This window comes from Panthera pardus, unplaced genomic scaffold (assembly GCF_024362965.1).
Source record: "Panthera pardus isolate Hobbes unplaced genomic scaffold, ASM2436296v1 HiC_scaffold_24, whole genome shotgun sequence".
Classification (NCBI taxonomy): domain Eukaryota; kingdom Metazoa; phylum Chordata; class Mammalia; order Carnivora; family Felidae; genus Panthera; species Panthera pardus.
This window is the reverse complement of record NW_026526810.1, coordinates 31,980,920-32,004,962: the sequence shown is the minus strand read 5'-3', so window position 1 is coordinate 32,004,962 and position 24,043 is coordinate 31,980,920. Positions and strand designations below refer to the sequence as shown.

The window sequence follows — 24,043 nt, the reverse complement described above, 5'->3', positions numbered from 1 at the left end:
GCTCCAAAGACTGCCTGTTAGAAGAGCCTCATTTTAGACAGAACTGTTCTAGCTCTAGTACCCCTGCCATGCTCAGTCATGGGGAACAGTCCAGAGGGAGCGTGGTTTCAGTGGAAACATCATAGTAGATCTTGGAGGTGTGGCAGCTAGAGACTGTCAGCCAACAACACTTCTCACACCAGGCTCTCTTGAAGGGACACGTGAGCAATGTTCCTCTGTAGTTGCCAGAGGTATGGTGTGAAGATTCAAGAACAGACTCATGTGTATGTGGGAGCGTCATTCATAATAAACTAGGCATTTCGAATCAGTGGGAAAAGATGGACTGTTCGAATCAATGATGTTGAAACAATTGGCTATCCATTTGGAAAGAATTAATGTAGAGTCTTGTGTCACATCATCCACAATGTAAGTGAAAGCTGGATGGAGAAAAAAATTATAAAAATATTTGAAGGAAAGATTTTTTAAAAATAATCTTGGTGTGGAGAAGCCTTCTTATGCACCATGTAATACCCTGAGCCATAAAAGAGGCATACGGAAAAAAAGCATCATTAATGAAATTAAAAGTCAGGTGATAGATTTGAAGAAAATATTTGTGCCATATGTAACATGCAAAGGATTAAAAGGTAAGTATATATAAAGAGATCCTCTACATCAACATGAAAAGATAACCCAACAAAAGGATATTGACAGGCAATTCACAGAAGAAAGATAAATGGCTAATATATATAGGAGAAAATATTTACACTAACTGGTTATCAGAGAAGTGAAAATTACTGAGCAAACCAGATGGGCAAAAATTAAAAGTCATGCTAGTATTTTTTTTTAAGTTTTTTATTTTTTAATTTTTTTTATGTTCACTGATTTTTGAGAGAGAGAGTGAGAGGGGGAGGAACAGAGAGGGAGACACAGAATCCAAAGCAGGCTCCAGGCTCTGAGCTATCAGCACAGAGCCCGATGTGGGACTCGAACTCACGAACTGCGAGACCATGACCTGAGCCGAAGTCAGATGCTTAACCAACTGAGCCACCCACTCACCCCAAAGTTTTTTATTTTTTAAAAAATTTATTTTGAGAGAGAGAGCAAGCAGGGGAGGGGCAGAGAGAGAATCCAAAGCAGGCTACGCACTGCCAGCACAGAGTCTGATGTGGGGCTCAAACTCACAAACTGTGAGATCACAACCTGTGCCGAAATCAAGAGTCAGACGCTTAAGTGACTGAGCCACCCAGGCACCCTGTTAGTATATTTTTATACTAGTGTATAAAATATTGCAAAGTAGCTGGGAAAATAAATATTTGACTTCCTAGTCTCTAGGGAAGTAGGCAAGGAAGAAATGGTTTAGGAATAGTTTTTTGTTTTTGTTTTTTTTAATATTTATTTATTTTTGAGACAGGGAGAAACAGAGCATGAACAGGGGAGGGTCAGAGAGAGGGAGACACAGAATCTGGAACAGGCTCCAGGCTCTGAGCTGTCAGCACAGAGCCCAACGCAGGGCTCAAACTTACAGACTGTGAGATCATGACCTGAGCCGAAGTCGGCTGGTTAACCTACTGAGCCACCCAGGCGCCCCTAGGAACAGGTTTTAATTTAGTGAACCTTCAATATCTGCTATATCCACTGGTAAGAGAATAGGAATGGTTGTACCAACTATGGTATATCCTTGCTAAGTAAAAACTATATAGCACATGAGTTAAATCTATATGGACTGGAAAAGAAAGAAAGAAAGAAAAGTTTTCAAGATGGAAAACGGTACACGTAACCTAATTTTGTATACACTAAAAAAAAAAAATGTAGCAGTTATCTCTGGGGATATTATTGAAGTGGAGGAGGCCCTAAAAGGTTTGCTCCATATTTCTGGGGGTGCCTGGCTGGCTCAGTTGGCAGAGCATGTGACTCTTGATCTTGGGGTTGTACGTTTGAGCCCCATGTCGGGTGTAGAGATTATTTAAAAATAGAATCCTTAAAAAAAAAGATTTACTTTATATTTCCGTATTATTTAAGTCATTTACATTAAATTCCTATATTTCTTGAGCGATTAAAACAGACACATCAAGCAATTACTACCCCTCCTGCAAAAAACAAAACAAAACAAAAAAAACCCACGAACATAAAACCCTCTCTTCTTTGTCCATGGGATCCATTCACTGTTTTTTCTATAACAGCCTTTGGTTTTTCTTTCTTCTCTATTCTAATAGATGTACTCCATTTCTATTAGTTTGTGCCTGGTTAATTGCAATAACCTTCTGATACACCTCTTTTTTTAAAATTTTTAATGTTTATTATTTATTAGAGAGAGAGAGAGGAAGCAAGCAGGGGAGGGTTAGAGAGAGAGGGAGACACAGAATCCAAAACAGGCTCCAGGCTCCAAGCTGTCAGCACAGAGCCTGATGCGGGGCTCAGGGCTCGAAATCACGACCCGCGAGATCATGACCTGAGTGAAGTCGGATGCTTAACTGACTGAGACACCCAGGCGCCCCCTCACACCTCTTTCTTTACCCCAATCCTGCAGTCCACAGACACCTTACTTTTCCTAAGACCAGGTTGACTTCAATAATCCCTCTGTCCACAAATCTTTTATGAATTCCCCCAAAGAGTTCAGAGGGATGCTAACAGGTGTTCCATGGAAAAAGAGGCCTGTGGTCTTGGTGAATCTGGGAAATTCTGTGTTTAACACAGTGAAAAAAAGCTTTCTTCAGAGTGAAATACCTAGACTTTAAAATGCCACTGTGCTAAGGGAACTTCTAAAGTGGAGGAGGCTGTGTAATTCTTCTCAATTTATTTGGCCATGCAATCCTTCTTCTAAGTAACACTATTGACCTCCTCAGGACTACACTTTGAGAAACAATAGCTTAAGCGGAAAAGTTCATAATGATTCTTCTGGCATTAATGGCCTTGCTCAACATGCTTTTTAGCATCTGATTTCCTCCACTGTTCAAAATGAGTTTCCTTCCTTGCTTTTTTTCTTCAGGGGGTCAATGCTAGTTCCTCCAGGGAATCCTTCCTAATTATCTCAGTCTCTCTGAACTGTGGCACTTATCACCACAACTCTCATTAATGACATCTTCACAACTGCCTAGTTATTGATATCCCCCTTTTCTTGGGCCCCTTTTGTTTACTCATCTGAGTAGAGCTAGGACTGTGTCTTATAATCTGTGGTACCTGTAATATTTAGCTGCTTGAGAATATGGTGCATTTCCCCCAATGTGGATAATACTTATCTTTGCACAAGGCAGTATCTAGACCTTAGATAAACCTTCTATTGCTTATACTATCACAGAAAGCACTAAAAATGACACTGGATAAGTTTCTTATTGTTGTTGTAACAAGTTACCACAAACTTGATGACTTCAAACAACACAAATTTATTATAGTTCTGTGGGTCAGAATTCTGCATGGTGGTCTCACTGGGCTAAAATTGAGATGTTTGCAAGGCTGTATTCCATCTGGGGGCCATGGGGAAGAATCCATTTCCTTCCCTTTTCCATCTTCTAGAAGCCTGTAAATTTCTGGGCTCCTGGTCCCCTTCTTCCATCCTCAAAGCCACAAGGGCTGATTGAGCTCTTCTCACACCACATCACTTTTCCACTTGTAAGGATCCCTGTTACAAATTGGGCTCACCTGGAAAATGTAGGCTCTCTTCCTATTTTGAAGTCAGTTGAAATTTGCAATTTTAATTCCATCTATAACCTTAATTTCCCTTTGCCATGTAATTTAACCTATTCACAGTTTCCAGGAATTGGGAAGTGGACATCTTCAGGGAGCCATTATTCTGCTCACCACAGGTATCCTTGCCCCAAAGTCTAAATTGAAGGTTTGCATATAGGTGGTAGGGGGTATGGCAGCAAACGGGAAAAACGTTTGGTAATAACAAGGCTCTTACCAAATACAGGGAGGCCCTGCTGCACGATCTTTGGGAAGTCACTTAAGTCTTAGTATCCACATTTCTGCTAAAATGAAAATTGCCACTCTGGTCTCTGCTTGTTTAATGAAATAATTATGTAAACGGGTTTAGCTTAAGAGGATGACAAATACGGCTCAAGAAGTTCTTGATGAATCTTGATGAGGAGGGTGGGCGAAGTTCTCTAAATGACATCTGGAGATAGTTTGAGATTTCCAGAGAAAAGGAGGGAAAAGCGCCTGTCCTTGAATGAAGTTGGAGGTTGAAATTCTAGCAAAAGGAATCGAGTTGCATTGAAGCTTTGGAAGTAAGCTTTGAGGCAGAAAAGCCCAAGTTAAAAAGAAGGCGAAGTGAACAGTCTCCTTAGGAGACACGCAGGTGACAGTGACTACAGAAACGAAGGGGGGAAATTTGTGAACTCCCGTAGGCAAAGATTATGTTTAGAGAAATTCTTTCCCTACTTAGTTCAATAGTTCAAGGCCATATATACCGCAATTATAAAACAACCAGTTGGTGAAAAGGTAAATGAAGTAAAAACGTGGTCAGGAAAAAAGTAGCACAGCGCAGGTTCCACCGAGATTTGAACTCGGATCGCTGGATTCAGAGTCCAGAGTGCTAACCATTACACCATGGAACCGCCACAGCACAAGGGCCGCCTTGGGCTCTCTAATTCTTACACAACCCCGCCCCCATCTACAAACCTACCACGAACAAGCCGGGCTAAATCTCTTCCCAACACCCCGCTTCCCCGCATGGCGGCGCGAGGAATGAGGGAGAGGCCATTAAAAGGGTGGCAAGCTGCCGCTAGGAGCTGGGAGTCCAGAGCTCAGTTTCCCCTCTAAGCGTCTCGGAGGGGGCAGAATTTGAAGACGGACGCAAAGCTCCCGCAAACCGCCCTTCCTGGGCACAGGGCCGGAGCGCCACCTCCCGGAAGTACTTCCCCTTAGGGGCTGGGGCCTGCCGGAAGTGGCGTAGCGGCAGGGAGGGGTTCTTTACCCTGTCCGGCAGCTGAAGCTCGGCGTTCGGGTTACCCCTGCAGCGACGCCCCCTGGTCCCACCGATACCACTGCTGCTCCCGCCCCTTCGCTCCTCGGCCGCGCCATGGGCACCCGCGACGACGAGTACGACTATCTCTTCAAAGGTGAGGCCATGGGCTCTCCCACTCTCTTCACCGAATCCCCCGTTCGGGGGCCCGAGACACTCCCGGGGGACCCGCGTGCGGGCTGCCCCTGCCCTGAAATCGGCCTTCCTCAGCCCTTCCTCTCTGTGCGATTTGTTCTGCGGTCTCCCAACTCAGTCCTTCTTCCCTCAGACGGGGAGCCCTCCCCACACGCCGGGCTCTTAGCGACCTCCCCTTAGGCCTTCACTATCCTCAGCGCCCCTCACCCGGTGTCCTTCTCGTGGCAGGCAGCTTTCTCCCCAATCGTCTTCCTTTCCCCGGTTCGGTGGCCCCTTGAAGGGGGCCGCCCCTCCCACCATCTATCTTTTCGGGTTTGGCGCCCCTCCCGCTCAGTATACACCCTTCTCGGCTCGCTCCTTTCCTGAGCCCGTCTGACCGGCCCTTCCCCTCGCTCACCTTTCTTTCGGCGCAGACTCCCACTACAGCTCTTTTTCTAATCTGCCCCCCTTTTCCCCTCGAGCGAGCCTCTCCTCTGCGTCTCCTCTCAGCCCCTCCCCTCGGACAGAAGCCTCTCTGAGCAGTTTTCTACCATCCCTGGGCCAGGCCCTCGTTAAAATCTGAACGGGCCAGAGGCCCCCACCCCCACCCGCCCCACAGGTCTCGTGGTCAGTAACCTTCTCGCACTGCCCCCGGGATCGGTAGCTCTTTCTCTGCCTTTCCTCCCCAAATAATCTAGAGCTCTCCGACGTCTCCTGTGCGACCCCGAGGGTGGGGGGTAGGGCAAGAGGGATTGTCCATCACCCACGCGCGCACTTGTCGCAGTGACCCGGCAGACTGTTGTGACTTCCCATCTAGGCTTTTTTTCCTCCTACCCTCCCTACCCAGCGGCAGCCAGCCCGGGATAACTCTAGAGTCTGCTAGCGAGAAGGGGTTGCGGATGGGTGGTGGCTGTTATCCTTGCCAGACCTGAAGGCCCAGTTCCTGAGCAGGAAAGGTTGTGCGCTGCACAAATACTAGCTTGCTTTATCACTATGGACTGGTTGCTTCCTGCTGCAACACTGGGAGGATCCAACCTTTTGGTGTTTTTAGAACAGGAAGGGAAGAGTCTTAGTTGGCCACATACCTTTCCCAAAAGGTGGGGACTAGGGGGAAGTTGTGTGCTCTTTGGTGAAATTAAGTATGTAATACAAGATAGGGAAACATATAGTGCCCTTGGACAAAACATATTGGAGGGTGGGAGTGGATGGAAAGAATTGCTTATTGGTTAGTCCAGAAAGAATCCCAGTAGTTTGTTGGGTTTTTTTTAATCAACAAAACTAAAGGGTACGGTTTTCAATGAGAAACACAACTGTAAATGCTTTATTTTTGTTCATTGAATGCGTTCCCACTCAGATGCTCTTTCTCTGCCTCTGAATTAGGGCAGCCATCAAGTAGTATGCTGAACAAAGATCATTACCAGGGAGGAAGAAGCCATTGCTATTAAAGCTTTACAGTGGAGGGTGGAGTTTAAAAAGAGTGTTAAGCATGGTGATTGTTTCTGACCTTGCCATTGGGTGCTAAGAATGATTGACTAAAGGGAGCCGGAAACCTTTCTTTGCTTTACCAATACTTTGCAAATCTTATCACTGCTAACTCCTGGGCCAGAATATTCTGTTTTATAGGGTGACTACATTCACTGTTCACCCTCACTACCCCATGGTGGGAAAGTCATTAACGGAGAAGAGAGTACTTAATGCATTTTACAAATACAAAAAGGAAATGTTAGCATACTGTTAGCTGAAGGCATCTGAGGTCAAGTGAAATTACTTAGGTAGGTGAGACCTTAGAGACTAGTGTTTAGTCATTATCAGGTTTATTTCTTAAGGTACAAGGTGGTAGGCAGCTAGGTACCTTTAAAGTGATGAATTTAGAACAAGGTAGACTAACAACACAGTATTTCTCCTGTTTGGTTTGGAGCTTGAGTGTTGTTTATAGAAGCCATTTTTTTTTTTTTTTTCTACTAAGAATATTAAGTATCCTGGATTGGTTTAAGAGATTTTAACTTAATTTTGAGATTAGACCATTCTTGTTAACAGTGATTGAGAGTATAGGGCTTACAGGCCTGGATTCAAATTCTGATTCAGGTCCTAAATTTGCTTTGTGACCTTTGAACATCAGTTCCCTCCTCTATAAAAAGGAAATAATACCTACCTCTCAGGACTCTTTCCAGAATTCAATGAGACTGGTTATGAGGACTCAGTAAGTGATAATAATGTGAAGAAAGTCACTGTGGTTCTTGTCAGCTTTTTGAACCTTAACTCTTTATAAGAGCATTTAAGTATTACTAAAGAAACTGAAAAGTAGGAATTTGAGGTGCCTGCATGGCCCAGTTGGTTGAGTGTCCAACTCTTGATTTTGGCACAGGTCATGATCCCAGAGTTGTGGGACTGGGTCCCGCTTCAAGGTTCCACGCTCAGTGCGGAGCCTGCTTAAGATTCTCTCCCTCTGTCCCTCTCCCCTGTTTGTCTCTCTCTTTAAAAGTTCCTTTTTTTTTTTTTTTTTAAGTATTTTATGTTTCCATGGGTTATGTTTTCATTTTGTTGTACGTTTTTGTACATTTTGCTGTTTAAGATAGGGTGTTTAAAAATTTTGCTGAGAAGAATTTCCACTTTTTTTTAAAGCTCTTACAGGATATGAGTCATTTTAAAAAAAAACTTTAGTGCTGATTATTTGGCCAATTTTTTTAATTTATACAATTATATTTTAAAGCAAAGCAACAATATCACTTTAAAATGGTATCATTCTACAGAGATTATTCAACAAGATGAGCTACAGCTCTCCACTTGGAAGATCACGTACATAGCACACTTAATATTTGAGGGAAATAGAAGTTCATAACTCTGACCAATTGAAAATGAAGGGATATTTTGATTAGTAAACGATGTAGTGGTCCAAATGGGAATGTAAATTGGGGAGAGCAGGGCAGTTACTCTATGTTACGTATTCGTTCTTGAACATTAGTTAAGTTCAACAATGAGACTTGGGTCTCATTGACCCAAAGTGTGTGGGGGGAGGTTATTTTACTGTTTAAAACTTGACATTTTACTTTAAAAGCTTTATTTAATTGTACAGGTATTTATATACAATGTGGTTATGGCCTGTGGGACACATAAGTGAGCATCAATCATGGTTCCTATTGGTGTTGAAGACACCAATTCAAAGTCACATTTTTTGCAAATATTTAGATACATCATTTTCTTTTCAATCGAGCTGAAGGTCAGTAGTAATTAACCATCAGCTGATTGTCAGTGGAAAAGATCATAGGAACTTTGCTGTCTTGCATCTTGGTAGTTTTTCTTTCACAACTTTTGGTTGAGCAACTCACAATCTGCTGAATCTGGAAAAACTTGTCTAGACTAAAGCCTTATTGACTTATTGAATGCATTTTATTTTCAAGACTCTTTCAGTGAAGTAGGACCATGAATACAGCTGAAAGAGTAGAAAAGTCTCCCAAGTTTATTTATAAAAATCAGAATGAAAATTATCAGTTAATCATTTTAGATGATAACATTTAGATCTGATGCACTGTGATTGATTTTTCCAATTAAATCTTAGTCTAGTACATTAGTTTGCAAGAGTGTGTAAAACTAAATGTGGTTGAAGAGGTGGAACTTTTTATTAAATAATGGATAATTAATATGTATATTCTGCTTTTATGGCATTTAGCCTAATATTTGATATATTATGAACCAAATTTAATATTAGGTATTATAATGATACTTAAAATTCAGCAGGTGAGGTTGACCAAGTGGTAATAAATATCACTAGGTTATTTTAGAAATGTTACAGGTCTCTAATATACAGATGCTGTTATTTATGTTTATATTATTATACACACATACATACTTTTACCTAAAGTACTAGTTAAGGAAAACAGGAAAGTCACTGCAGATTCCTTTCTTTGAACTATAGGATGTGATCATATAGTTCACATTTTTAAAAAGCAATTAAATATTGTCATCCTAATGAGAGAAGCTATTTTGATTAGAAACTGAGTCCATGAATTAATTAATTTACTTATTTTTGGTTTATTTTTTCAGTCATAGCCTGTAAATTCTCTTAGGTTGTTCAGGTAATGTAATCCATTCTGGTTTGTTTATTTTTTTAGTGACCTTATATGTAACCCTTCTTGGTTTGATTTTTCATTTGTTAACTGAATAGAACCAGCTTTCCTTATTTTGTCATCTCAGCACTTCTTGGCAGTGCTGTTATTACAGAACCAATATCTTCTGGTGTCATTCAAGATATAATCCTTTAACAAGTTGTTAGTCTTTTAAATCTGGCAACTCTGTCCGTGTCTAGCGGAGGTAATTATTTTATACTGTATAAAGCATTCTTCATGAGTCTTGAATTGTTTTTAGATAAGAGTGCAATTTTTTATAATGTTAAAATGAATTGGTTACATTGAGGGGGGAAATGCCTTCACTGTCTTTACGCTGAGGTGGGGAGATAATGAGTATAATCATTAGTTAACATGGCGGTCAAAAGGGAAGAAACCAAAATTTGAAAGTTCTAGAGGTTTTGTGGGAGGGAGAAGGTGTTCTTTGAGCGAGTTATGTATTTAATTTTCCAAAGGCTTTGTCATGCTTTTGTCTAGTTTTGTTATGCTAGATGTCTTGCTCTTTGGTTTTAAGCTGGCTCCTGAATTACTGATTGACATCTGAGTGTCTATAAAAGTAGAAATGTTTTAACTTTTTGGTTTTTCCCTTCTTCCTTATTCCCACCTCAAGTGAGGCTTTTACACCTCTGTGCTAGTGTGGGGCCAGAAATGATTGAAAGAGTTTCCTCAGCAGAACATTAGGTCTCTTGCCCTAAGAGGCAACACTGAGTGTATCCAATTAATAGGGTAGAGTACATCGCTGAAACTGGATTTGACCTCATCTCCAGAAAGGTGCACCTTGGAAACTAACATAACCAGCCATCCTATAAAACTGGAAGTGCATTGTTTTTATATGTTACGTTCATGACCTTACCATCTTTCCTGGTGTTAGAAATTAGAGCGTTTGCTATAATATCTGTGTTTGTCACAATACCTTTGACATCTCTAATTGACTATATAGCTAGAAATTACCGGTTGTACTGCATGGAGTTATTGCCACCTGCATGATTTCTTGCTGAATCAGCTAATAGAGGAAGTCAGAAAGATATGCATTTGATAATGTACTCCATCCAAGACTGTCCAGAGGCCAGCTTATATCCCTTCTTGTGGCAAGGAAGGAATGCGTAATAGACTCTCTTTGCCCTCTGACCAGAGTGCAGTGAGTTCTCACAGTTTTTACCTCCCTCTCTCTGCTCCTCTGCCCCCCAATCTCAGTCTCTTTAGGAAGATATGGTCTTATTCCTTGGTGTTATTCTCTCATGTTTGATTTTCTAGTCCTGGTGACTAAATCAGTTACCTAGTAAGAAGAAGCATTACTAGTCAACAGTAGAAATAAGTATTTTTTCTGAAATGATAACGTTTTTTTCCTTTGTAAACATTTTCAGTTCATGTTCTGTAAACCTGTGAATGTGTTTTGTTCGTAAATGCTTTAAAACAGGTTAACTGCCTGTTTTATTATTTATGAAAAAAAATTTTTTGTAAGTTTATTTATTTATTTTGAGAGAGTGAGAGAGCAGGAGGAGGGGAGGGGCAGAGAGAGAGAGGGGGAGACAGAATCTCAAGCAGGCTCTGCGCTGTTAGCGCAGAGCCAGATGCAGGGCTCGAACTCACGAACCATAAGATCATGGCCTAAGCTGAATCAAGAGTCAGACACTTAACTGACTGAGCCACCCAGGTGCCCCCTTTTTATGAAATTCTTAAGTATAACATTGCCTTGGGTGAAAAAAAAAAATCTCCATATATTTAGTTAGTAAATAAACTGTCTCCTATAGTGATCATAGGAAATAAATTCATCTAAACCAAACTTGTTTTTAAAAAATTCTTAAGTCATAAGAGTAAGTGTGTGCCCCCATTGCTTTGGCTTTTACTCAGAGGAAGTCAAGAATTCTTAGCTTCCTAGCGCCCCTGTTAAACTTAATTGGAGTGTCTGTGTTTGTAGGGGTCTCTCGCTTCTGGCCCATGTGATAAATGCAACTATGAAAAATTCTTTGTAGTTTCTGTAATCTGGGTGGCAGAGTATATAAACCTCATGCCTCATAATGGTAAATGTGTTTCATTTTGCCTGGGTGTGAGTCCTGAGATCACACCTAGTCTTTGATGAAATTAGAACACTTTCATTCTTTCCCTCCTTTCTACTAACATCCTTTGTTGCTTTCCTGTATGATACACTTTAATATCACAAATTGTTTATTTGGTGTAGGATTTATCTTTCAAGTTACTACCTCCTATAATAGTAAGGTTGGTATCACATTGATGGTAATTAATCAATGGCTAGCAGACTTATGATTAAAAATTGCATGTGTAAGGCAGGATACTGTATCTGTGCTAAGCAGATGATGTGTCCAAGTTATTATGTAGGTAGAAATAGGTTAAAAAGAATAAATTGGTTTTATTGATTGGTAACAGGTCAGGAATATGGGCTTTTGCCCTCTCCCCCGCCCCCATTCGTTTTAAAATATCTGATGCTCTTTTTTGCTTTAAAGCATGGTGTTGTTTTGAATATGTCTGCCTCATTTATCTGACACTAAGTTCTTTGTCTTTTTAATCAGTTGTCCTTATTGGAGATTCTGGTGTTGGAAAGAGTAATCTCTTGTCTCGATTTACTCGAAATGAGTTTAATCTCGAAAGCAAGAGCACCATTGGAGTAGAGTTTGCAACAAGAAGCATCCAGGTTGATGGGAAAACAATCAAGGCACAGATATGGGACACGGCAGGGCAAGAGCGATACCGAGCTATAACATCAGCGTAAGTCTCATCGTTTTTAAGTTCTGAGAAATAGACTGAATTAGCTGACTTTTGGTATTGGAAAAGATAACTGGTTTTTTTTGTTTTGTTTTTTTTCTTCTTTTAAGAATTGTAGCATAAGGATTTTGAAATTTATTTATAAATGTCCTTTTAAAAATATATAATCCACAAATTTAGTTCTTCACGGTGTTCCCTTCCGTCTTGCGGTTTTTTTCTAATAGTTAAATACATGTTTTTGTTTTCAGATACTATCGTGGAGCTGTAGGTGCCTTATTGGTTTATGACATTGCTAAACATCTCACATATGAAAATGTAGAACGATGGCTGAAAGAACTGAGAGATCATGCTGATAGTAACATTGTTATCATGCTTGTGGGCAATAAGAGTGATTTGCGTCATCTCAGGGCAGTACCTACAGATGAAGCAAGAGCTTTTGCAGGTTAGTGATACGAATTTCACGATATTATAGTGATTCTGTATTTCTTACTGTTATGTCTTGCAGTTTTGAAACTTTTCCAGTGTGGGTAATCGCTTACAATAGTTTCAGGAAAGCAAACATCAGTGCTCAGCAAGGATTGTTGTTCTAAAAGTTAATGATGACTGTGTGGCTCTTTTGCTTAACCTTGAGTCATTAAAACATTGTATTTTGAGTTTTGCTGCCAAAAGTTGAATATAAATCCGATTTTTTTTCCTGACCCTGGAAGGAATAGATGATACCTGTCAGTTTATTTTATGCTTCTTGTTTTTTTTCTATTGTCTGTGTTTTACCAAAGCTGCTCTATATGGGTGTGAAAAGTAGTGGCCCAGGGAGTGTCAAGGACCGATAGAGAATGCGGCTGTTTAGTAGGAGTTATAACTTTTCTGGCTTTAGTGGAGGATCTGCCTGTTTCTTCTGTTCCAGTAGGGACAGCCTGTCGGAAGGCAGCATTATTCACTCTTGGCTAGTGAAGGTTGTGACTGTTTCCCAGTGATTATGCTGTGAATAAAGATTTTTGTAATAGTTTTTCAGTTTTCCAGGCAAGAAGCTTTATTTCAAATAATATAGTTGCAGAATTTTAAGTGAATAAATACATACCTATCCATGTTTATATCATAATTATGTGGTTGATGGGGAGAAGGACAGTAAGGGATGCAAATAATGGAGTATTTGATCAGTTTACTACCTTTTGAGTAGTGTCACTCATTGCCATTCATTGGTAGTAGATAGATGTAACAAGTATTTATTTTAATTAAGGAGCCAGTGAAAATTTCTCACTGTTATTTTAATCTGCTAAAGTAAAGTAGAATGGTGTCCTTACGACTTAAGGGGTTGGGGAGGTCTTGGGTTTTACAAAATTTTATTATTTTCTTTTTGAAGTTTGAATGTATTACATCTCTTGTGTAAAATTTGACAAGACTGAAGTTTTTCTCTCTCCTCACTCCTTGCCCCCCCCCCCCCCGCCCCCCAGAAAAGAATGGTTTGTCATTCATTGAGACTTCTGCTCTAGACTCTACAAATGTAGAAGCTGCTTTTCAGACAATTCTGACAGGTAAGACTTGAATTTTTACAGTACACTAGTGGGAATTGGAAGTTTTATGAATGTAAACAAATTAGAAAACTATATATCACACTATCTAAGAATGACTCATTTAAGAGCTGCTATAGCAAGAACTGTTTAGAGTACAAAATTAGTTAACCCTTGCTTGCTGAGCTTTAATCCTAATTCATTTGGTTTATATTGGGAAAAGTACTTTGAAAATAATTTGTTCACTTCTGTTATTACTTCATTCCAGATATTCTGTACTTTGTGGTCACAAGCACAAAGTAACGGTTAAAGTAATCCTTAAATTTTCATAAGATGAATATTGAAATCATGGCTGTGGAGGGGCACCTGGGTGGTTCAGTCAGTTAAAGGTTGGACTCTTTGATTTCCGCTCAGGTCATGATCTTACGGTTCTTGAGTTTGAGCCCTGAGTCAGACTCAGCACTGACAGTGAGGAGTCTGCTTGGGATTCTCTCTCTCTGCCTCTTTCTCTGCCCCTCCCCCACTCATATGCACATGTTCCTGTGCACATGGGCATGTGCATGCTCACTCTCACTCTCTCTCTCTCTCTCTGTCAAATAAATCAATGAATAAATAACCTGAAATCTTGGCTATGGAAAGCTATAAATGCCCTTTGAAATTCAGTAAAGAAAATCTTGCTTGGTTCTGATATGTTACAGAAGCAGCTAGGGAAAACTATACTTTTTTTTTTTTAACATTTTTTACATATTTATTTATTTTTGGGAGAGAGAGAGAGACACTGAGCGTGAGCAGGGGAGGGGCAGAGAGAGAAGGAGACACAGAATTGAAGCAGGCTCCAGGCTCTGAGCTGTCAGCACAGAGCCTGACGCAGGGCCCGAACCCACAAACCACGAGATTGTGACCTGAGCCAAAGTCAGATGCTTAACCGACTGATCCACCTAGGTGCCCTGGGAAAAACACATTCTTAAAAATTTAGGTGAAAAAACAGTAAAATTCTCCTGTTGTAGAAGAAGCAAGGTGTCACCTTGTGGAGAAAATCAGCAAGTGACTGCATATGGAAAAGTTTAAATACATAGTGGGAAAAGAACAAAGTTCATGCTGTTCTAGAATGTAGATGTGCAGACAGATCAACCTTAGGGATTTCAAGAAGGCATTGTATTTGTGTTGACTTACATTTACTCTGACTTTATTAGAATGACCAAATTTATCAGCAAGTTTAATCTTAATCCTGTAGTAAGTATTTTGGTTGTTTTAAAGTACTTTAAAATTATATATTAACATTATTTTTTCAAATTTTTTGTTGAGAGAGAGAAAGCAGGCATGCAGGTGCCTGCGAGCGGGGGAGGGGCAGAGAGAGAGGGAGACACAGAGTCTGAAGCAGGCTCCAGGCTCTGAGCTGTCAGCACAGAACCCGACGTGGGGCTTGATCTCATGAACCTTGAGATCATGACCTGAGCTGAAGTCAGGTGCTTGACTGATTGAGCCACCCAGGCTCCCCGGGATTCACAGATTTTAACTTGTAAATGTCTTATTTTATATTGGAAATATGTAGGGAATAAACCCAAGAATTTAAGAGCATGGACTTGGAAGCCTTACTTGGGTTTTAGTCCTGGCTCCTTCACTTACCAATGGCTCTGTAAGCTTAGGCAGGTTACTTAATCATTTCTAGGCCTTAAATTTTGGGGAATTTTGTTTTTGTTTTGTTTTTTTGAGAGAGGGCTTATATTTATAAATAAATACCTTGTGATATGATTTGACTTGGCTGTTATGTTGTGACTTAAAGGTTTTTGTCTCTATAACCCACAGAGAAGACACTGTCACTTGAGACATCTGTAGGCTCCAAAAATGAGTACATGACTTCATACATGTTAAAATACTTAGCTGTCCCTGGTACAGAGTGGACATTTGATGAATTAGTAGCTAATAGCAGTTAAAGCATGAAAATAAACTTAATTAGAAATAAACTAGATATTGGTAATTTACATACCTATCTTATTAGAATTCTTCCCTGTTATCAGAAAAATAGTAACTAACAGAACTGGTGCTAAGGTTGGATAAATAGTCTTTGGACCACAGGAGCTTTCCTTTAGAATCTTCTTTGTGTCAAGTTTCATTACAGACTGTTAGAAGCAAGGAAGAATTGATTAAATATGCAGTGTGTCTGCAAATCCCACTTTTCCTTACAACCGCTTGTGTGGATTCTATTAAATCAATATGTAGAGTACTAAATTTAGACCCAGGAGTTATAGGTTTTTACTTTTTATCACTTTGTTCCCACTCCCTATGTAACTAGTCGCTGAACTAGTCACTGGACCTCCCTGGTCCTCAGATTCACAGTGTCTTAAATAATGAGTGAGTTAAATCATTTTGAGGGTCTGTGAGTCTCTTAAGGCCTCTGAAAACCTCACTTTTTTTAGTCCTTGTTGAAATAGTTTTTATGTCCCATCACATCTCTGCATTCTAGCCCATTCTGATCTCAGTTTCTAGCCTATTCTGATACTAAGTGAAAATGAGACCATCTTCAGTTCACTATTTTATGTGTCATTTTGCAACGTTTAATTTAATGATCCACTCAAACATGAGCTAAGTGATCAGCAAGTATGATATATACTTAAAATTGAACTGTTTTGTCCTTAAAGATGAAGGACATATGGCTATTTTTCTTAAAGTTCACTCTAGATTTAACATTTCTTACTGCTTGATGTTGCTTGAAAGCAAACAAGACTTTCACTTACTACCATTTTTGCTCTCTATTCACTATTTTCTCAGCTTCCTCCATAAATCTTAAGTATTAATCTGTGGGATCGGAGGTCACTGCATATGGCAGCAGACATCTCTTGTTTTGCATGTGTTAGGATGTTTGTTCTAAACTTTTCTTCGCTTTATACCAGTAGGAGTATTAATAAGAGAAGACAGGGAGGGGGGAAAAAAAGCAACAGGAAACACCACAGTAATCTCCTTAGGTTTAATTCTGCCTTGAATGTTAACAGCATTAAGGGAACATTTACATTGTATTTTGATGTTGCTGGAAGAAAAAAATAGTTTTTTTCATTTTTAAGGTGAAAAATTAATTGTATGTTGGAAAACTTATCTACATTAATACTCCAGAGTTAATTGTGTTGCTTGTTTAGAATAAACTCATGGCATTTTTGACATCCACAGACGACAGTAACTCCATGACAATTTTACTGATAGAATTTTTTAGAGGTAGTTAGCTAGCACTTGAGTGAACCTGATGGATTGCCTAGCCTTTGCATTGCAGTGCAGTTTTCTTCCTTCATCCTCAAGTTTATTAAGGGATGTTTTTAATTTATATTTTCCATACTCTTATTTTTTCTTTCAACTTTGAATTTGACAATTTCAGACTGAAGAGTTGCAGTAATAGTGCAAAGAATTTGTGAGTACCCTTCACCCATGTTTCCCAAATGTTGGTATTTTATCATATCTGCTTTATTCTTTTTTCTTTCTCTTGCTGTATGCATTTTTTTTCTTGTATCAGTGTGTATTTCTTAAAGACAAGAATGTTCTCTCTCATAACCATAGTGCACTTGTAAAAAATCAGAGAGGTAGGTAGTAATCCACATCAGTGTTTAACTGCAGACCTTATGCAGATTTTTCCAATTGTTCCAATTATGTCCTTAATTAGCACAAGAAATTCTGGGATCACATCATGCATTGCATTCAGCTGTCCTAGCTCTTTCATCTCCTCTAATCCGGAAAAGATCCTTAGTCTTTGTTTTGTTTATTGACATTTTTTTGAAGGGTACAGGCCATTTATTTTGTAGTGTCCCTCATTTTGGGTTTGTCTCATGTTCACTCATAATTGAATTCAGATTATGCACTTCCAGCAGGAACACCACAAAAGTGCTCTTAGTGCATCCATCAGAAGGTCATGATATTGGTTTGTTGTATTTATTACTGGTAATGTTAACTCTGATCACTTGGTTAAAGTGATAACTGCAAGGTTTCTCCAAGTAATTAGTAAGTCCAAGTCATCTTTTTAATTAAAGATGGTTAAAGTAGTGAGAATCATTTAATTAGGTGTAGTATCTTTGTTCTTGGCATGTGGCAACCTTTTAAATACATCATTGTATCAAATCAGCACTTTTCTGACTTTCAAGAAAATGGTTAGCAGTGGGTTTGAAGATGACCTAACAAATTCTGACCAAGGCTATAGTGAGTGAAACAACTCAAGCTTCTGTTATTTTCACAATTTTTGGATGGCCCAGAGAACTTTAACTCTTTTTGTTCCCTAATTTGGAACAATTGCATTTAACTTCGGTAGAGTTTACTTGGCAACTAGCTCCATACTTTCATTAGGATAGAAATAAATATGTGTCTTTTTTTTTTTTTTTAATGTTTATTTATTTTTGAGAGAGAGTGTGAGCAAGGAAGGGGCAGAATTTAACTTTACCTGGTTATATTTAAAACTATGTTACATTAATATTTTATCTTTCTCTTTAGATCTATGAGAGATCCTAATACAAGAACGACACAGAATAGTTCCTTTTCTTTTTAACTTTGCCTATCCTTTGGACATCTTGAAAAGGGACTGCACAGGAATTGGTGTATCACATACATTTGGTTCTAAAGGAGAACATGCCCTTGAAAGAGGAAAATGTTTGCATCTGGTTTAGCAGGTTATTAGTCCTGTTTCTGTTTCCACTTAACCTCTAATCAGATACCAGGTGGAAGGTATCTGCTTCCTATTTTCTTATCAAGGTTTCTTTTAAGTGACACACCCAGCCACAGGAGATGTTAAATACATTACTTGAGTAGCATCTTAGTGCCCATTTCTTTTACTGTTTTGATCCACACTTTCCTATTGATTGCTTTGGCATTTTCATTAGTGGATGTCTTTTTGGTGACTGGAACAAATGTAGCCCTAATCCATTTTTACAAAACTGTACAGTAGTACTTGCAGACCAGTTATACAGTACTGCTCAAATTGCTTGCTTTGGAATGAGACCTCTTTAATATTTAACTTAATGTTCTCTGAGAACTCTGCCTTGTCCTCTCTTACAGTGTTTGCTTTTCATGTAAGAGCCTGCAAAAGATTTTTTGTTTTGGTTCCTCTAACTTAATCTTCCAAACGACTTGTAAAGAAGTTAAAATTTGTAGAGGGTCCCATTTAATAATTTGCACTTGAGAAAGAAGAGCCATCCAGTTTGGGATAAGAGAAAACAAAGAAAGAATGAATGAGCAGTGTAGTTTTATAGTAAGTTGATGATTGTTTTTATTCCTTAGGCACTAGCCTGATTGGATGAGTGTCTTTCCCTTTGCCCTTGACACACTCCAGTTCCGTCTCTTTGCAATGAAAAGAATCTAAATGAATTAGACTGCATATCCTGTTTTTTGTTTTTTTTTTTAATTCTAGTCAGTAGGCTTTCTTTATTGCAGTGTTTTTCCCTTGATCCTTCTTCAGCTTTGAACCACTGTCAACTTTCTGAAACACAAATTTTAGCGCCTTCCCCTCCCCACAAAAAGGTAAGAAAAGGTACATTATAACTGTCAGCATTTTTGCCAGTTTGCATACTCAGTTGACTACAGCTTGCTGTTTTTCAACTGTAGGGAAATTAGTTCTTAATTTGGAGGAACTTACTCATTTAACACATTTCTTCCTCTTTAACTTTTTGTTATGGAAAGTTTCCAATATACCAAAATCAGGACAGTATCATGAATTCCCATGTAGCCACCAACAGCCATCCGTTCATGACCAGTCTTTCTTCCACCTCTTCCCTCCCTTATTATTTTGAAACCAATCCCAGATATTATATCATTTCATTTGTAAACATTTCATGATGCGTATATCTAAAAGATTAGGACTTAAGCTCAAAATAGCAAAACTAGTAAAAAATTGGCAGTATGTCTTATTATCATCTTTATCCAAACAATATTACAATATTCTGTTTCAATTTTTTTTTTTTTTTTTTTTAACAGTTCAAATTAGAATCCAATCAAATGATGTTCCTATTTGGTTGACATGTCTTGGAGCATTTTGAAAATATAATTCTACTTTTCTCTTTTTTACCCTATAACTTTATAATTTAAAAATATTCAAGTATTATAGAAATAATACAGTGAAAACCTTAAACCTTTCATCTTGAATCACTTTGCCACATTGGGCTTATTTCTACATGTGTGTATATATATACTCTTTTTCCTCTTTGCTCAATCTTCGGAAAATATATTGTAGACATTGTGGCACTTTACAAGTAAATAAATACTGGAGCGTTTTATCTTCTAAGTACAAGACATTCTATATAATCAGTACGATATATTCAAGTAACAAATTTCTTGAATATAATATATGGTACTGTGATTATGTAGAATAATTCCTTGAGTATATGGTATTTTGATTATGTAGAATGCCAAGTATAATATATGGTATTGTGACTATGTAGAGCCTTGTGCTTGGGAGATATGGTGTTAGCTTATGTGCAGTTCATATTCCTGTTTCTTCAAGTATACTAATAATGTCCTTTATAGATTTGGTTTTTACATTTTAAATGTCATTTTGGTCAAAGGTCGCACATTGATGGAATTGTTTTCTGTCTGGGGCATTATTAAATACAGTAGCTACTGGGCACAGGTTGTTATTGAGCACTTGAAATATGACTAGTGGACTGAGAAATTGGTTTTTAAATTTAATTCAATTAAAAATTTTTTTAAAAATATTAGAGAGAGAGAGGGAACGAGTGGGGGTGGGGTAGAGAGAGAGGGAGACACAGAATCTGAAGCAGGCTTACAGGTTCCTAGCTGTCAGCACAGAGCCAGACTCGGGGCTCGAATTCATAAACCATGAGATCATGATCTGAACCAAAGTCGGATGCTTAACTGACTGAACCGCCCATGTACCCCAAATTTTATTTAAATATGTGACTACTGTATTGGACACTACAGATGCAGAACATTTATCCCCATCTTTTAAAGTATTTTATAACAACAAAGTTTTTGAAGACTCTTGGCCAGTTTACTTGTGGGATGTCCCTTAGTCTGGATTTATCTAATTGTTTTCTCAGGATAAATTCATTTTAAACATTTTTGGCAGGAATACACTGGTATCCTTCATAGGAATGCACTGTGTCTTTCGTAGTACATCATAATAGGAGATAGATTGTGTCAGTTTGTCCCATTTTTAGAATTCTCTTACCTTTTGAGGTTTTTGTTTTTGTCTTGAGAGAATAAAGATAAGTAAGATACATTCTCTGCTTGTAAGGAATTTATAATTTAGTCAGAGTGAAATACTTTTAGGCAGTGCAATATATGACCGAATAAAATGAGTTAAATAAAGATACTTGGTGTAGAGGAATTTCATAACATTTATTGGACCAAAAAGTTACTTATTAAATTGTTAAGCCCCTACTATATACCATATGCTGGAGATACAGAAATGAATAAGGTAGACACAGTGTCTATACAGAGTTTAATGTTTAGTGGAAGAGGTAGACACAGATTTTCTTTTCTTTCTTTCTTTCTTTCTTTCTTTCTTTCTTTCTTTCTTTCTTTTAACAGTTTGGGTAAGTGTCATATAAGATCTTAAGTTGCTTGTTAATAATTACTTCATTACAATTTAACTTTAGTTCAGGAGACACTGATAAACATCATCTTTCCCTCCTTTCCAAGAGTCCTTGGGATTTTGGCATGTTGGTGAAGTTGTGTTCTTCCCTACACAGCCAAGAAAAATACTAATGTGTCTCATAGTGCAGATTTATTTTTATTTTTCTGTGGTACAGTGTGATGCTATATAGGGTTTCTTGATAAGGGTAGACTGAAAATACTCTCATAGTTTAATATTTATTATTTATTTTTTTTCTCTCATGGCTTAATTTACATCTAAGCCCGTAAACTATGTAATCTCTTTAAAACAAGATTTATTTAATTGACTGGTGAACGGGAAAACCAGTTTTTCTCTTCTTACTCTTCGAGAAATTGTTACAATAATGGATTGACTCTAATCAGTGGCTATTTGAAAATAAAACTTAAATTTATACATTCTTTGGCCAAGTTTGTTTGCAGTCTTTTTCTGCAAATCTCTTTTCTACCTCTGTATACTTACTTTTATATCAACTATTAATGAGTCTATTCACAGTGAGTATTGCTGGATTTTCTTCTTTTTTCAGAGATCTACCGCATTGTTTCCCAGAAGCAAATGTCAGACAGACGTGAAAATGACATGTCTCCAAGCAACAACGTGGTTCCTATTCATGTTCCACCAACCACTGAAAACAAGCCAAAGGTGCAGTGCTGTCAGAACATATAAGGCGTTTCTCTTCTCCCCTAGAAGGCTGTGTATAGTCCATTTCCCAGGTCTGAGATTTAAATATATTTGTAATTCTTGTGGTCACTTTGTGTTTTATTACTTCCTCATACTTATGAATTTTTTCATGTCTTAAGTCTTTTGATTTTAGCTTTATAAAATCATCCACTTGTCCCAAATGACTGCAGCTTTTTTTTCATGCTATGGCTTCACTAGCCTTAGTTTAATAAACTGAATGTTTGGATTCCTCAGTTATTGTTTACTTTTCATCATGGAAGCCTGTCACTGTAGGACATAATAGAACTTGATCGCTTGAAGCTCAGACCTATTGGTCTTGATCAAATCAAACTAAGAAGACCTTAGAAGAAATAAGCTATCATTTTGCCACAGAGCAGCGAATAATGAGCAGCTTATAATTCATACACTCTTCTCTCAATGCAGTGTATATTTCCACAGATCTAAGAATTGCCCTATAAACACAGCAAGATTTTGAGAGCTTGAAAATTTTCCATTATTCTGGAAGTCAATTTCTAAAATGCCTTAATAGGGTTAAGTAGTTTAGTAAATTTTGTTTTTTAATTTTTGTAAGCATCAAAGTTGATTAGAGAGGGGGGACACTTTTTTCTGGACAAGAATTATCTTAATAAACATGAAAGACTGTTCTATGGTTTCAGTAGCAGTGTGGTTATGGAGCCATATGTTCAACAACGCTGCCTGGCAGGCTGGGAACTCGAGACACTGGTGGAGTTCCATCTGAGATGCCTCTGCTGCAGTGATCAGGCAGCCCAAATCACTGGGCCTACCTGTTTTCCCAGCAGTAGGTTATGTGGCCTTTTATTGCTCAGGCAATAACTGGTTTAATGCTGTTAGTATCAGATTGTGAAGTGTTAATTTTGTCTTAAAACCCTCCAGTAAATGAAATGCAACGTAGTTTTATCACCATATCTATCAGCAGGCATGGATAATTATTTTAACAATGCTGATGTTGAGTTTGCAATATATTATGGAATACAGTCCAGTTAAATTTCTGGTTTCAGTATGTCTAGGAATACAGTGAGAAGTTAATTTCTGCTCAAGTGGTACCACTTAAAGGCATGTATTCTTTTAGTACGTCGTACCTTGAGTTTAAATAGAATGTATTTAGGCATTATACCAACCTGAAATACTTTTTCCCACTACATTATTGAAATCAATGGAGCAACTAGTTTCCCATTTAGAAATGTGCACACTAATACTGAGTTTTCCTTTCTTGTGGATAATATTAAGCACTTACTCTGCAGTGTTCTGAAAGTTGTGTCAACTGAAGTGATACTATTCAGGATGGTGGAATATCCCCCAAATACAAAAATATATATGTGTGTGGGCTTGCATAGATTACTATGTTGCATAGTTAATCAGTCTTTTGCAGTGCTTATGACGTGTGGGGCACACGGAAGGCATTGCTGTGGTCAGTCTTTTTGGTTTTCTTCTGTAGCCATTTATTATTTTAGTGTATTGGTTGGTTATGAAGATACTATTATCTATTTGTAAATCGCTACTTTGTATTTTATGCATGCTCTGTAACTTGATTTATTTTTATCTTTATTTTATTTTTTAGTTATTGATTTGGAATATATTCACATTCTAATAAACAGTTATAGGGGGACTATTCTTTATGTTGTCAGATTACATTTTTCCTTTGAGTGCTTTGGATGCAGCCATGGAATATTTGATTCTGATGAGTAAGAGCATAGGTCCTTGCATTACAGAGTAAACACTGAATTGGAGGCATCATTGTATGAATTCAGCTTTGATTTTAGACATGGAATGCAATTATGCTTTTCTTGGAAAAGGTATCACCAAAAACATTAGGGAGGTAGTCTTTGTATTTTCATTTATAACAGTGTCACCAGACCCAGCAAGAGGCATTTACTCAAAATTGGTAGTAAATCTTTCACAAAATTATTTAAAGGAAGGAAACCGTAGGTAGTGAATTGAAAATCAATAACTGAATTTTATCAAGTATAGACTTAATGTTGCCTTGGGCATGGTTGGATCTTGGGAGAATTCCAAGAACCCTTTAAGTAGTAGTAGAAAATGTCTTTGCATCTTAACAGTGTCTTCATTCTGAATAGTATCTCAGGAGACAAACTGTCTCAAGTAAGAAACATTAAGTTTTAAATTACTATGACAGTTTAGGGCTCAAGGCAGTTTAGAAGAGTTTTGCTGCTTGACCCTGCTTTTCAGTTATTTTAACTGGGAATTTTTTTTTTTAACCTATTCTTCTGGAAAGTCCGTTAGCCCTCCTGATTTAAACTTGTATGTCATTGTTCTTAAGTGCTATCTGTGCTATCTATGATTTTTCTTTAATTGTGGTTGTAACTCTGTAAGGGTATCTTTA

General features: G+C 38.2%; 1 protein-coding gene and 1 non-coding gene across 2 annotated transcripts; one reads left to right on the top strand and one right to left on the bottom strand.

Annotated features, from left to right (window-relative positions):
- Positions 1 to 4,460: 4,460 nt before the first annotated feature.
- On the bottom strand, positions 4,461 to 4,532 carry TRNAQ-CUG (transfer RNA glutamine (anticodon CUG)). The gene has a single exon. It is a non-coding gene; the product is annotated as a tRNA-Gln (tRNA).
- A 329-nt stretch (positions 4,533 to 4,861) lies between these two features.
- Positions 4,862 to 23,313, top strand: RAB11A (RAB11A, member RAS oncogene family). The gene is made up of 5 exons (XM_019441740.2): positions 4,862 to 5,036; positions 11,703 to 11,898; positions 12,144 to 12,337; positions 13,347 to 13,427; positions 21,527 to 23,313. Exons 1-5 carry the CDS (start codon positions 4,997 to 4,999, stop codon positions 21,664 to 21,666), a joined length of 651 nt encoding a protein of 216 aa, XP_019297285.1. The 5' UTR covers positions 4,862 to 4,996; the 3' UTR covers positions 21,667 to 23,313.
- The last annotated feature ends 730 nt before the right edge of the window (positions 23,314 to 24,043 follow it).